General features: G+C 45.6%; 1 protein-coding gene across 1 annotated transcript in view; it reads left to right on the top strand.

Moving 5' to 3' along the window:
• The window catches only part of Gabbr2 (gamma-aminobutyric acid type B receptor subunit 2), a 324,986-nt gene that overhangs the window by 110,542 nt on the left and 199,627 nt on the right, over nucleotides 1–14,817 (top strand). The window contains exon 2 of the mRNA XM_048337731.1: nucleotides 9,029–9,166. Coding sequence (XP_048193688.1) covers nucleotides 9,029–9,166 — 138 coding nt within the window. The remainder of the gene's footprint in view (nucleotides 1–9,028; nucleotides 9,167–14,817) is intronic.

The raw sequence follows: 14,817 nt of genomic DNA, 5'->3' as shown, positions 1-14,817 counted from the left end.
TCCTACATCACACAGATTCAGTTTCCCAGGCAGCTCCTAGTGCTTAGTAGACAACCAGAAAATGTTTTAATGAATTAAATGCAATGGCACAAGAATATAGAGTGTGTTTAATTTAGTTGCCATGGTGCTGGGCTAATTTTTAACATCACTGAGGGATAAGAAATGCAAAGTCCTGTTTTTGAGTTCAGAAAGTCAGCTACAGAACAGGAAAAGGAGATGTAAGAGATAGAGAAAGAACCTGGGTGTGGAAAGGTCCTAATTTAAAGATGATTTTGTGGGGCTTGGTTGGGGGGTACATGCCTATAATCTCAGCTATTCTGGAGGTAGAAATAGGAGGATCATACTTTGAGACCAGCTGGGTGGTGATAGGCACCTGTGATTGCACCTATTGAGGAGACAGAGGTGGGTGGATTGCCATTCTGGACAAGAGTAAAAGACTTATCTGAAAATTAATGAAGAAGCAAAAAGGATTTAGGGTGTGGTCCAAGTAGAAGAACTTGAGTTCAAATCTCAGTACTCCCCAAACAAAAGCCAAAACACTTTCTGTCTCTTAACACAATATAGACATTAAAAAAAAACCCAAGTAAGACAAAAATACCAAGAAGAGAGTTAGCAAGACAAATCACTCTGAATACCATCATCTTTAGCACCTCAGTCCTGTTTAGAGGATGGTCATTTTTAACATCTTTTTATCTATTATTAAGTAGAGATAGCCAGAAATAGTTTTTTTAATGTAGGATTATCATTACATCCACTTTAAGCCTATATTGAAGTTAATTTGCACATAAAAGAAGAAAATAAGGTAAAGTAAAACCAGGGATTAGTCCGCATTAAGCAATTTTGCTTTCACTCTAGAAAATATTTGTCTCTACAGTATCTCTCTAAGGATCTTTCTAAGGGTAAAAGAAGATTATGAGAAGCATCAAAGTTAAGATCTTGACCTTTAAGCTCCAGTTTTCATTTTTATTTGTATATTTTTATTTTTCCCATCCTGGCTGGGGGCTTGCTACCCCTGAACTTCTTTTGCTCAAGACTAGTCATCTACCATTGAGCCACTGCGCCACTTCCGGCTTTTTCTGAATAGTTTATTGGAGATAGTCTCACGGACTTTGCTGCCCTGGCTGGCTTTGAACTTCCATCCTCAGATCTCAGCCTCCTGAGTAACTAGGATTACAAGCATGAGTCACCGGTGCCCAGCTTTCAATTTTAGATGGTATCGATTAGAGCCCTTCTAGTGCAGAGGAGGAAATGAGCTAGCTTCCAGTTCCTTTTCCTGCCTCTGCCTTGTGCAGTTTGCATGGCCGGATCAGCTTTCCTGAGGAGCTCCCACCTTCACTCCTTTTTGTCACAAACCCTTCATTCCTGAGATGTACATTTTCATTCCTCGTTTGGTTGGCTGGATTTTGTCAAGTACTTTCTTTCCTCCCTGCCACCAAGGCTGGCTCACAGGTGTTTTGTGGTGTGCTAAGTTCATAGCTTTTACCAACAGCACGCCCTGCGTGAGGTCGGTGCCTTCCAATAATCAAAAAGGCCGGAGGCCACTGTTTCATTCAGGTCAGCACAGGGCCTGCAAGTCTTCTGAACCGATCAATAAGGAAAATACAGACAACCCAGGTGAAAAAATGGGCCAAGTCATCCATCCAAAAGAGGAAGCATAAACAAACTCTAAATGCAGGAAACGATGGTTTAACCGCTTGTAGTCAGGAGCATACAACTTGAAACAAGGTACTGGGTACCCCCACAAGACTGGCACACATGAAAGCTGGCAAAGGGGGTGAGGCAGAGGTCTCTCAGACATTGCCGGCAGGGTAAATGAATCGCTCCATTGAGCACACTCAATGACAGCTGAGGTGCATTCAGTGATTGAGGAAAGCTTCTGGACGTGGAAAGGTCCTAATTTAAAAATTGCATCCTGGGGCGGTGGCGTGGCTTATGCTTTTAATCCCAACTAATCTGAAGGTCCTAGAGAGACTGCTCTGTTTTCCAGGAGATAGGTTTGGAAATACCCAGCTATCTTGCATACAATTAGCAAAGGACCACCGGGGTGTCCATCAGCAGGAAAGAGTGAAAACAGTGCTGTTGCTGTCCAGCGGCCTGCACACAGCTGTGACAACGAGTGAACCACAGCTGTGACCAGCAACCAAACACTCACAATCATAACACAGAGCTGGAAGGGCAAGTTTCTGCGGGATCATGCAGCGGATTCCACTTCTAAAGCAAGGCTGAATATGTCAGCATTAGGAGGTATGCACACACAAAAAGCACAAAGAAAAAGAAGGACAGATCAAGGAAAAGTTCAGACTCAGGGCTCCCCCTGGGTAAAGGAGGGGTGTGTGCTGACGTGCATGAGGACTTCAGCTTCAATTGGGCTTACAGGTGGTTTTTTTTCATTATTTTTTTCTTTTCTCTGTGTGTACATGTATGTGTGTATATGTACATTGTATGTGTGTATATTTGTATGTATGTATATATGTGCCAGTTCCAGGGCTTGAACTCAGGACCTGAGTACTGTCCCTTAGCTTTTGTTGTTCAAGGCTGGCACTCTCCTACTTGAGTCACAGTTCTGTTTATTTTTTGGTAGTTATTGGAGATAACAGTTATTGGAGATAACAGACAGGTGGCATGAGCCACCTGTGCCTGGCTAGAATTGAGTCTTGCTTAGGTACACAAAGCTTCAAATACTTGGCATCTGGCAGTTTATGGAAAATATTTGCTGGCCCCTGACCTGGTGGGAAAACTTGGCACAAGGAATCCAAAGGAAATGGTGGTTTCCAGGCCAACAAAGAACTTTGTAAGAGAGCTGGGTGCCCTGCCCCTGGAGGGACCCTGCTCCTCATCAGTGGGCTCTGTGGAGGCGGTGTAATGGGACCGGCTGGACCCATTTGCTTTTAAGGACCCCTTCTGCTCTGAAATTCTGTGTGCTGTAATTCTCAGTTGCAAATGGGTTGTTATTAGCACTGACATTTTCTTGGCATTTTTACTTTTTAACGCTCGGCCACATTTTCTTAGAAAACTTTAATTTTTTTTAAAAAGGAGGTTTTAAGTCTTTAAAAATGAGATTTAGATGAAAATGAGTTTCATTCTAGGCTCTATTTTTTCCATTAAGAAATTACTTTTTGTAGCCTTTGGATCTAGTCCAAAGACTCTTAAGAGTCTACAGGTGCCAGGAAGATTTCTCGGTGTCAAGCCCTTCTAAGGCAGAGGTGAGACATTGACTGTGGAATAGGGGCTGGAGTTTGGAGGTAGCAACCATGAATGATGATGACACAGATGTGACATCAAAGTCAGTGATGAAGAATCCTGCAAGATGGGGGAAGAGAGGAGGGTAGGAAGGCCACAGTGACCGACAACCTGCTAGGTGCCGCAGCCAGTCTCCAAGTGGCAAGACTGCCATTACCCTTGAAGCTAGTACATAAAATAAGATCGGTGGTGGTCTTAGTTCCTGTGCCCTGGGCAGGTGATGGCCAGCCATGCCAACCACTAGATAAGCTTTCTGGGTGAGTGAACAGAGTTCTCTGTGGGAACTTTGTGGAGCTGAGTTAGGAGACCATGATAAAGTCCACCTCTTTCCTGGACTCAGAGTCCCCTTCTAGGGGCTCTGAGAGCGATTCATCAAAAACCAAAAGGCTGAAAGACAGCTTGCCATAAATAACTTTGCGATATGATTGTTCTGCCCAGCAAACGGCTCACTGAAAGCTATCAGACAGACACCTTAAATAGGTATCAGAGAAAGGCAGCTTGAGCAAGGGCGGGTCCATGAGAAGGGACAATGATGAACAGCGCTTAAGGGGCTGTCTCTGAATGCAGCATTTAGGAGTTTTCTATGAAATGCATGTGAAAGTGACTTTCACCTGAACTGGGAGGACAGATGCTGGGAGATGTGTCCAGTGAAGCGTTTGCACATCCTCCCTCAGAAACCTGATGCCTGGAGAAAAATCCCTCACATTTGGTGAATTGATCACCAGGCAAACTGACATGCAGCTGGCTACCTTTCAGTGCGTACTCTGTCACTCTACCCAGGAGTCGGTCACCTGCCCTTCCAGAGGCCAGAAACAAAAAGACTCCAGCGAAGACCTCTGGGCTCCTCTCCCTCCTGGACTTTAAACATTTAAACATTATTCTGTTGGAATGAGTTTGAAACCTCTAAGCAGATCCAGTCCCAAAGATTCAGCCAGAAAGTTATCTGTTGGGGGCATTAGTCATGTCAGGGAAGAAAAAACAGGATTGAAATAAGGCTGAGGAAGAAATGTGTGGAGCTAGGATACTTGTCCCTATGGCTTGGAGTTCATTTGCTGTGGAAGTCTGCCTTCTACAGAGGCAGGCAATATTAGTGCGCAATGGCCACAGCCTGAGGGCAAATCCAGAAGCGATCTGGGCTTGCAACATTATTCTGGAGAAAATGGTCTCTTCTAGAATGTGTTAGCTTTAACCCCCTTTGTCTGTTGAGGGCAGTAGATTATGAGAAAACTGCAAACCTAGAATCCAGAAGTCCTTCTCCTAGTCTTATCTCTAGTCCTGTATCTCTGTATCTGACAATGAGAGCAGAGGCCACGTTAGCAAGCTCTGGCATTTGGGGATCGAACTTTTATTTTGCCTCATCAGCACATTAAAATTACCTATCCTTTTATAGCAGATAAACACTTTCATACCATATAAACTATGAAGGAGACTTTACCTGTAAATTAAGCCTACTTTTTTACTACCCCCCCCCCCATGGAATTAATTTAACTTCAAAGAAAATCTCACAAGCTTGCTTTTCTCATTCTACCTGAGTATACTAACTTTCTACTGATGCTATAACAGATCCTCACAAATGTAGTGATCATTAAGCCTTATTTACTTTTGTATTTATTTAATATTTATCATCTGTTATCATTTGTTCCAGAAGTCTAAGTATATGTTGTTCTATGTGTCTTCCTTTGAGGGCTGCCCAAGGCCAAAATCAAGATTATTGTCTGGGCTGTGCTCTTATCTGGAGGTTTCCATGCTTCTTCAGGTGATTGACAGAACTTAGAGTGTTGGAATTTTAGGAGTATAGGGGTGTAGGGGTGTTCTTGGCATGTGGCCCTCTTCAGCTTTCAAACCATATGAAACTCATGCACGGTTCCAAACTAAATCTCCACTTTTTAGAACTTAGGTGGCTATCATGGATCCACACAGATAGTAATATTAAACCAGCTAATTGGTACCCATCATGACACCTGCAAAGTTCCTTTTGTCACAAAACATAGCATTCACAGGTGTAGCCCAAAGGAAAGGTAGAGTCCCAACTCTTCTTGCCACTCCTAATCTGGTGAAAACTGGGTCTGATCAATATTTTGGAACACTCAAAGATTCTTCGGCACCAACACGGGTCATCGAATATCCTCAGAATTTTGTATTGACATAGAATTTTGAATGGACATGGCCAAGAGCAATGTTTGTAAGAAGCCAAGGTAGCGTTACTAATACAGAACCTTGGACAAGACTAGATATTTGGGAGCTGTTTGCTGAGCACGCATGTATTAAGTTCTTAATCTAATACAAGTTTGATTATAAGTCTTCTAGTACTGTGTTATGATTGTCATTGGATTAAATAACAAGCCAAAAGTCATTGCAGAAATGTGAAAGACTAAAAATGATTCAGAAAATCACGGGAGAAGTATTACAACATGAACCGGTCTGCTCATGTTTGATGGAGGGAGAAAGAACTCTCTCCCTTCCCTCCCTTGTTCCCTCTCTTCCTCCTTCCTTCCCTCTCTTTCTTTCTTATTTTTTCCCTTTCTTTGTTGACCCAAAAAGTTAACTTGGGTTTGAAGTCAGGGCCTGGGTACTGATTCTGAGCTGTTTTGCTCAAGGCTAGCGCTCTATCTCTTGGTTAATGTGACACAAGAGTACCATGGACAATTTTCCTGCATAGGCTGGCTTCGAACTGAAATCCTCAGATCCTCCTGAGCAGCTAGGATTACAGCAGGGTGCTGCTGACACCCAGCTAAGTTAAAATTCTAAGAGCTGAATTTTTGCCAGTTACCTGCAGGATACAATCTAATATTTCATCTTGACATTGAGAACAACTTGTCCAGTTTAGCCAGAGGCAGGGGTTGGCTGTCTGTGTTCAGCTCCCTTTCCTGATGGCCCTCCGTTCACAACCCCCTTCTAAGAGGTCTCCTCTCCCCAAGCCCGACCTGGCCTCTTGTGGTACCCACAGCCTGGATCTAGATCCCTCCCTGAGCTCTGTCTACCATGTGAGGGGACTAAAGTGCCCTGTTTCATGGCCTCCAAAACCAAGGAGCTCTCTGAGGCCAGGACCTGTGGCACATTGAGTCTTCTATCCTGGGAGCATTCAGGAGACATTTGAATCCTAACAAATACCAACTCACTCTGTCCTATACTGGGTCATGAAGGGGCAGTGGGAAGGAGCAGAAAGAAAAAGGAGGACTGAAGGGAAAGAAAGCCACAAATAAGGAGAGAAGTGTAGCAGTAGAAAGAAAAGGAAGAAAGATAAAGGCGAACTTCAGTTGTTCCTCAGTATCCAATAACTACATACCAGGTACTGGCTGACCCCTCGGCTCAGTTCTGGAAAAAGAGCACTGGAAGAAAGAAAGAAAGAAGGAGAGAGAGAGAGAGAGAGAGAGAGAGAGAGAGAGAGAGAGAGAGAGAGAGAGAGAGAAAGAGAGGTCTTCTGGGGCTCATATTCTTGTGAAAGAACTCAGTCATTATCCACACAAACAAAAAATTATACAGTGATGTGCGACAGGATGTGTGTGTCTGTGTTTCGTGTGTGGGAGGCCAGAATGACTGGCATGGTGAGAAGGAGTGAGCTGCATTGAGAACCAGGAATAGCATTCCTGACTAAGGACCCAGCAGGTGCAAAGGCCCAGGGGCAGGAGGGAAATCTTTGATTTCTGTGAACATATAGGAGGGTGATGGAGCACACAGAAGAGGGGAGAGAAGTCAGGCCAGAGGGGCGTAGGGGCTGGTGGGCAAGGCCAGACTATGATCTATGATGGATGCTAAGAAAATCACCCAATCATATAAATGACACAATGCTGTGATTCTTTGACCATGTAGCCTCATACTTCAAGCAGTTTCTGCCCGGGAGTCATTTCACTGGGGAGTGGAACTTTGCCCAGTGTTAAAGGCCCAGATATTTACAGTTTCCTAAGACAGTAAGGTGTGCTTATTCTCAATGATTTCCTTTTCTGTCCCCGAAGGTTAGAATTTTATTGCCCTGTAGGACTTCAACTAGTTCGGTATTTAATTTAACTTCCTTATCTCTCCCTTTTCTTGTTCATGTCTTTAAAAAAAATCCCTATTTCTCAAATCCTCTTTGAAATCTACTTTGTCTTCTTGCAGATTCCCTTATTAATGAGTTAAATAAATGTTAACATGTGCACACTATCGATTTTTGTGAGAATTATGTTTTTAACCTTTCAAGCATTACATTTTGATAGGAATTTGAAAGTACATAAAAAGCCAGACAGTGAGAAGAACAAGTTTATGCTTTACAGAGGACTCTTGGATGGCTGGGGGAGGCTGGTAGACTTTACTGGGCTCAATGGAAGTAAGAGAGCCAGAGAGAGGGGGCCATGTGTTTGGAATGAGGCAAATCTTTGGCCTCTGGGCCTTTGCACCTGACTTCCCAACCACAAAGACTTGGTTCTCATTCTATGTTGGACCGCTACAATCTGTTTTTATTTCTTTTGTGGTCCTGTGGGGTTTGAACTTGCAGGGGATGACACCTATACCTCATGAACCACACTCCTAACCTCTTTTGCCTAGGCCAGCCTCAGACCATGATCCTCTGCCTCCATAGTGACTGTGACTTACAGGTATCTGCCACCATGCCTGGTCCCATGGTCTGGCTTACTGTCTGATTTAGGAGCTCCTGGGCAACATCTGGTCCAGTCTTTATGTTCCCCCAGCAACCATCCCGGGCTGAGCACATAGCTGTGGTTGGCAACAATTACTAAGTGATTTCAACCCTTTAGATTCCTCACTGTCTTCTCCTTTCTACTATTGTGATGAACTGCAACCACATCCTATTTACCACCTTGAAGATCTTTAAGTGTACGATTGGGTGGTAGTAAGGATGTTCACATTGTTATGTAACATCACCACCCTCCAGCCTCCCAAATGGAAAGTCTTGAGCACTAATCCTTATCACCCCTTCCCCAGCCCCTGGAAGCTACCATTCTCTTTTCTGTACCTATAAAATTGAGTATTCTACTGTAAGAACTGCAAAGGAACCTAATCATACAATATTTATCCTTCTATGTGGCTTACTTCAGTTAGCATAATGTCTTCAAGTCTCACCCATGTTTTAGCCTGTATCAAAACATCCTTTCTTTGTATGGTTGAGTAATATTCTATTGTGTGTGCATGCCATGACTTGTTTATCTCTTTGTCTGTGGACGGACATGAGGACATGGCTCTTGTGAACCATTCTTCTGAGAACATGGGCCAAATATCTCTTTAGGTTCCTGCTCTAGTTCTCTCTGGAATTCATCCAGAAGAGGATTTGTGGGATCGTATGGCAATTTTATGTTTATTGTTTTCTTTAGCTAAACCATTGTATATTTTCACTAACAGCACACAAGGGCTCCAGTTTCCCCACATCCTTGCCAACATGTCTATTTGGTTTGTTTTTTTTTAACATATGTCCTACAAATGTGACTTCATCGTCATTTAAAATACAAGAGAAGGCCCTACAGTGAGACTGTGTGTGTGTGTGTGTGTGTGTGTGTGTGTGTGTGTGTGTGTGTGTTGGGAGGTAGGGGTGTCTTATCCTCGTTGTTTGTTCAGATGGCTGAGGGGATTGAAGGGGTCCTGGGTTGGGAGGATGCTTAAGGGGACTAAGTCTGAGAAACAGGGTGCCAAGAAAATTCATGACTGCTCCCAGTGTGGCTGGGGCCTGGTTAGAGAGACCCCAAGAGGCCAAGGGTTTCCCTGAAGGAGAGTTCGCTTCTGTGACCCCACTGTTAGGCTCTTGCCCTGGGAAACCATTTCTAATGTGAGCCTCTCTTTCTCTGTGTTGCTTCCTTCTCAGTGTGACAATGCAAAAGGGTTGAAAGCCTTCTACGATGCAATAAAATACGGGCCCAACCATTTGATGGTCTTTGGAGGCGTCTGTCCGTCTGTCACATCCATCATTGCTGAGTCCCTCCAAGGCTGGAATCTGGTGCAGGTAAGGGCCGAGCCGCCTTCTGTGGCAGGGGTGAGGGAGGAGGGGACGTCTTTGTGGGCTGCGATATGTTGGAGTACTTCCCTGTGCCATGTGGTTTCTCATGCCCCTGTCCCTTCTCCCAGTCTCACCCTCTCACCCAACTGTAGCACACACAGTAGGCTTTTTCAAGGGCATTATTTTTTTTAAAAATCTATTTATTTATTTATTTTGCCAGTCCTGGGGCTTGAACTCAGGATCTGAGCACTGTCCCTGGTTCTTTTTGCTCAAAGCTAGCACTCTACCACTTGAGCCACAGCACTACGTCCAGCCTTTTCTGTATATATGGTGCTGAGGAATCAAACCCAGGGTTTCATGCATGCTAGGCAAGAACTCTACCACTAAGCCACATTCCCAGCCCTTCAAGGGCATTCTCGATGTCCCACCATGTGTTTGAACCCACAGTGCTCACCACTGACTCTGTACCCAGACTCGCAGGACCATTAACTCTGGGCAGCCTGCCCGCACAATGACTCCTTCTGCCATCCACTCCACGTCAAAGTCCTCCAGACAGTGCCCGCCCCCACATAACCCTGGTCTTAGCACCTCAGTGCCCTGCCTGTTCTGCCCTTAACCAGATACCCCTCTGTGTACCCTCTGCCTCCATTCCTCTGTCACTGAAAAGTTGCGCTCCACCAAGACTGCCATTTCCCCAGTTAATCCTTCGCTGGACTCCTGGCCACTTACTCATTCTTTTTTTTTTTTTTTGGTTGTCACGTTTTAAAAAAAAAATTATTTGTTTATTAATTGAACACAATTTTTTTTTTTTTTTGGCCAGTCCTGGGCCTTGGACTCAGGGCCTGAGCACTGTCCCTGGCTTCTTCCCGCTCAAGGCTAGCACTCTGCCACTTGAGTCACAGCGCCGCGCGCTTCTGGCCGTTTTTCTGTATATGTGGTGCTGGGGAATCGAACCTAGGGCCTCGTGTATCCGAGGCAGGCACTCTTGCCACTAGGCTATATCCCCAGCCCGAACACAAATTTTTTGACAAGGTGTTGTGCAAAAAAGGTACAGTTACATAGTAGGGCAGTGTGTACATTTCTTGTGATATCTTACGTCCTGTTTTTCTATCTCTTCTCTAGGTCAGGTAGACATATATACAATATACAATGTATCAAGAACATATACAGTAGCCACGTGGCCATGCCCAAGAAAGTTTGCCCTAGGGCTTTAAATGTAATGTCGATATTAGACCATATGTCGATAGTAGTCTTATACGAACGTACATACCTAGCTTTTGAGCTATTGTATTCCCCTGAGAGGTCAAGTTTTGACCTTTATATGTTGAGTAATTGTTTGGTTTTAGTTACATACTGTTGGGTCGCTGCCCCAATCCTGTGGGGAATACCATTTGACAAGCAGTTTTTGGTTTCACAGACTTGGTCTCTACTGTCTCTCCATCTCCCTTTGTTAACAGTCATATATCAGGGAGATCATGCCCCTTTGTTTTCTGTGTTCTAGGCTTGTCTCACTCAACATTATTTGTTCGAGTTCTGACCCTTTCCCTGCGAATAACAATATTTCACCATTCCTAATCGCTATGTAGTATTCCATTGTGTATAAGTACCATATTTTTTGGATCCATTCGTCTGTGGAGGGGCATCTGGGTTGTTTCCATATTTTGGCTATTGTGAATTGTGCCACGATAAACATGGAAGTACAAATGTCTTTTTGATATCTTGGGGTTTGCTGTTTAGGATAGATGCCAGGAGTGGTATGGCTGGGTCATAGGGTAGGTCTATATTGAGCTTTTTGAGAAACCTCCATACTGTTCTCCAAAGTGGTTGTACTAATTTGCACTCCCACCAACAATGGAGAAGGGTTCCTCTTTCCCTGCACCCCCTCCAGCATTTGTTGTTGCCTGAGTTCAGAGTATAGGCCATTCTAACTGGGGTGAGGTGGTATCTCAGGGTTGTTTTTATTTGCATTTCCTTTACTACCAGGGATGTTGAGTATTTCCTCATGTGTTTCTTTGCCATTTTTATATCTTCTCTTGTGAAGTCTCTCTTTAGCTCCTTTGCCCATTTCCTAATAGGTTTATTGGGCTTGGAGGGGCTTCAGTTACTCATTCTTCATGCCAAGATTTACCCACTAATAATTCCCATGCTAATGTACGCTACAGTCCAGTGCAGGTGAAATTTACCAGCATTAGCTGATATTTGGAATGAGAGAATAATACAAAAAGGTATGACCACCGGGGGTAAGGGTTCATCCTCATTTGCATATTTACTTCCTTAAGCATCCTTCTACCTATCTATCCACTCAGTCCATGTTTCATTCGTCTCTCCTTTTCCCACTTCTTTCCTTCATCTCTCCTCTCTTCTTCCATTCATCTTTCCACCATCACCCATCTATCCACTATCCACCAATCTCCCCACCCATTGTCTCTTCATCAGTCTTGTATCTATCCATCCATTCATGTTTCCAGCCAGTCAGCCAACTAAACAACTGCCTGTTTGGTAGGTACTAGGGATATGGTGCTGAACAGGATGATGTAGTTCCTGTAATTTCAGACTTATATTCAAGGAGAAGACAAGCAATAGCTGATGATGATGATGATGATGATGATGATGGTGATGATGATGATATTGTATAGGTCCTACTATGTACTAGACATTGTTTTGAGCACTTATGGGCATTAACTCAATCCTTATAACTGCTCTAAGATCCAGTGATCATTCCTATTTTATAGGCAAGTAAACTTAGTCACAGACAGGCTAAGTAACTTGTCCAAAGACTCACAGCTAACACACAGAAGGACCATGACTTAAACTCATCTAGTCTGGCCCTTAAGATAAAGCTGTGGTATCTGTCTTTGGGAGGATAAGGGGGGGCACAGAAATGGAGGGACAAAGGGTGAACAAATGCAGCAGTGGTACTCACTAGACACTATGTTGAAAATGAACCATACAACTTGTGGGTGGGGATGGGAAGGAAAAACCAGTAGAGAGCGAGGGAAAGGGCGACATTGTCCACAAAGAAATGTACCCTTTACCTGACTTACGTTAACTAACCCCTCTGTACATCACCTTTATAATAACAATAAAAACACAAGCTATTAAAAAAAAGATAAAGCAGTGTTAGGAACTCTGGACTATGTTAGGGTGGTCAAGAAAGGCCTCTTATAGAGGCTGGGTAGATGGATCAGCAGCTGTAGGCAGGCAGCTTGTGATGGGCAAGGACCTGGCATTGCCAGGGAACAAAAAGCAGGGTGGTAAGACTAGAATCTGGGGGCAACAAGTGGGGGTGGGTGAGAGAATTTGTGCCAACGGAAGGCCTTCTCTGAGATTGGGCCTGCCTGCATGGGTTACTGAGGGCAGAGCCCAAGCATACAGCCAGGAGGGGAAGTAGACACAAGCCATGACAGAGGTGGGAGGCAGAGAGATCACCCACTTGGCCATGGGGCCACGGACGGCTTCTTAGGGCAGGTGATGTGGGGTGACTGCTGAGGGCGGGGAGGGAGTTGCACAACTGGAGATGAGGGGGAGGGTGCTGCCGACAGAGCAAACTGGACATGCAGAAGTGGAAGGTGGAAAAGCGGGTGGGCTTGAGAGTGGCGATGCATTCCTTGGTGGAAGGAGGCCACGTGGGGTGTGGGTGGATGCAATAGGAGGGGAACCCCGAAAAGCAGCTCCATGTGCCATGGTGTAAACCCTCCTATGCACCTATGAGCCAGTGTGGTGCTGTGTGGTTCAGGAGCCCGACTTCGAGGCTTGAGGGCCGTGAGCCTTTGGACGAGTCACTTACCTGGTGTGGGCACGAGCCTCCCTTCCTGGATTGCAGTGTGCACCCACCGAATCCTGAGCTGAGGGCAGATGACAAGCCAGAGATCCTCTCGCAGGATGGACTTGAGCTGGGGATGGAGTAACGTGGAGAACATGCGTCCTCTGCTTCTATGCCATGTGCAGACTTGTAGATGCTCCACTACTTCTGTAGAACCGCTGTACATTTTTTATGGGCTCTTTGGGTGACAACTCATTCGCAGTCCCCTGCCACCCTAGTGCTGTTGCCAGACACAGGGGCAGACCAAGGACTCCAGCTGGAGGTGTGAGGGTCGAGAAGCCCGGGAGCTGCACAGGGCTGTGCAGCTTGGGATTCCCTGAGGATCCAGGAAATGGAATTGGCAACCTGAGCCCAGGAGAGCAGCCTATCTGAGCCTTGTAGAACTGGGCAAGGGGGGAGTAGGAAGAGAGGGAGCTGGGGAGCTGGACTTCTGCCTTCCAGCATTCCCAGCTTCAGGGAGCAAAGCCCTATTTGTTAGGAGTCAAATTCTATGGTGCCCCCCGCCCCAATCTCCTTCGAAATGTGCTGCAGAGACACAGGGCAGCAGGGCAGTGGCCACTCAAGTGATTTGATGAGTCTCTTCACTTACTCAAAACTTGGCTTGGAAACAGTTTCACAGGCGGGAGAATCTGTATCATTTGTACAATTGAAAAGGGGCTCCAGCTGCCCTCTGGGGCAAGCAGAGGGCTCTTGCTAGACAGAGAGGGCCTGAAATGCATCATCAGTGTTTCTGTTTCCTGTGCCACAAAAATAGGATTTTGCATACCCTAGGGATGGAAACCCACCCTGGTGCTGAAAAAGAAATGGTTAAATTTAATGTCTGTCTTTTGCTTAATGTCCTGGCTCATAGTGTCTGTGTAGGGAGGCTAACACTGTTTGCATCATGACGTGAGTCACTTAGCCACTGGGAGCCTCCACTCCTGCATCAAGATTTAAGCACCTTCGTGGGGCTGGGGATATAGCCTAGTGGCAAGAGTGCCTGCCTCGGATACACGAGGCCCGAGGTTCGATTCCCCAGCACCACATATACAGAAAACGGCCAGAAGCGGCGCTGTGGCTCAAGAGGCAGAGTGCTAGCCTTGAGCGGGAAGAAGCCAGGGACAGTGCTCAGGCCCTGAGTCCAAGGCCCAGGACTGGCCAAAAAAAAAGATTTAAGCACCTTCACAGAGTCCTGAGTCTCAGGCACAGACAAGGGTGGTCTAAGTTGCTCTGGCCAGGGCAGACCACATAGAGGGTATATGGCTCAGATCTAGGCCTCCCATAGGCATGAACAAGAAGGGTCAAGGGCCTGAGCACTGGAGAAGAGAGCATATGGGATTGAAGAGGAGGGTATAGTTCTCCAAAATTGCATGGCTTTTCTTTTCCTTTCCTTCCTTCCTCCCTCCCTCCCTCCCTTCTTCCCTCCCTCCCTCCCTCCCTACCTTTTTCCCTCCCTTTCTTCCTTCCTTCCTTCCTTCCTTCTTTTCTTCCTTCCTTCTCTGTGTGTGGGAGGGGGGGTATGACTTGAGTTGGGGCTTGTACTCAAGGCCTCACACTTCCACGTGGCTTTTTCACTCACATTTAGCTCTCACATCTCAATTGCTGACATTGTGCTGGTTAATTGGACATAAGAGTCTCTTGGATCTGTCTGTGTGGGCTGGCTTAGAACCTGGGTCCTCAGATCTCAGCCTCCCGAATAGCTAGGATTACAGGCATGAGCCACCAATGCCCTGCCCAGTTACGCATGGGAGATTTTGGGAGATGTTGGTGGTGTTCTGGGCGGGAGAAGCTGAAGCCATGGCAGAAGTTAGAGGGGAGCAGACAAGCCTTGTGCCTGGCAGTGTCCCACATGGCC

This window comes from Perognathus longimembris, chromosome 1, assembly GCF_023159225.1.
Source record: "Perognathus longimembris pacificus isolate PPM17 chromosome 1, ASM2315922v1, whole genome shotgun sequence".
Lineage (NCBI taxonomy): Eukaryota > Metazoa > Chordata > Mammalia > Rodentia > Heteromyidae > Perognathus > Perognathus longimembris.
The sequence above is the reverse complement of the archived record's forward strand: the minus strand, read 5'-3'. Positions and strand labels throughout refer to the sequence as shown.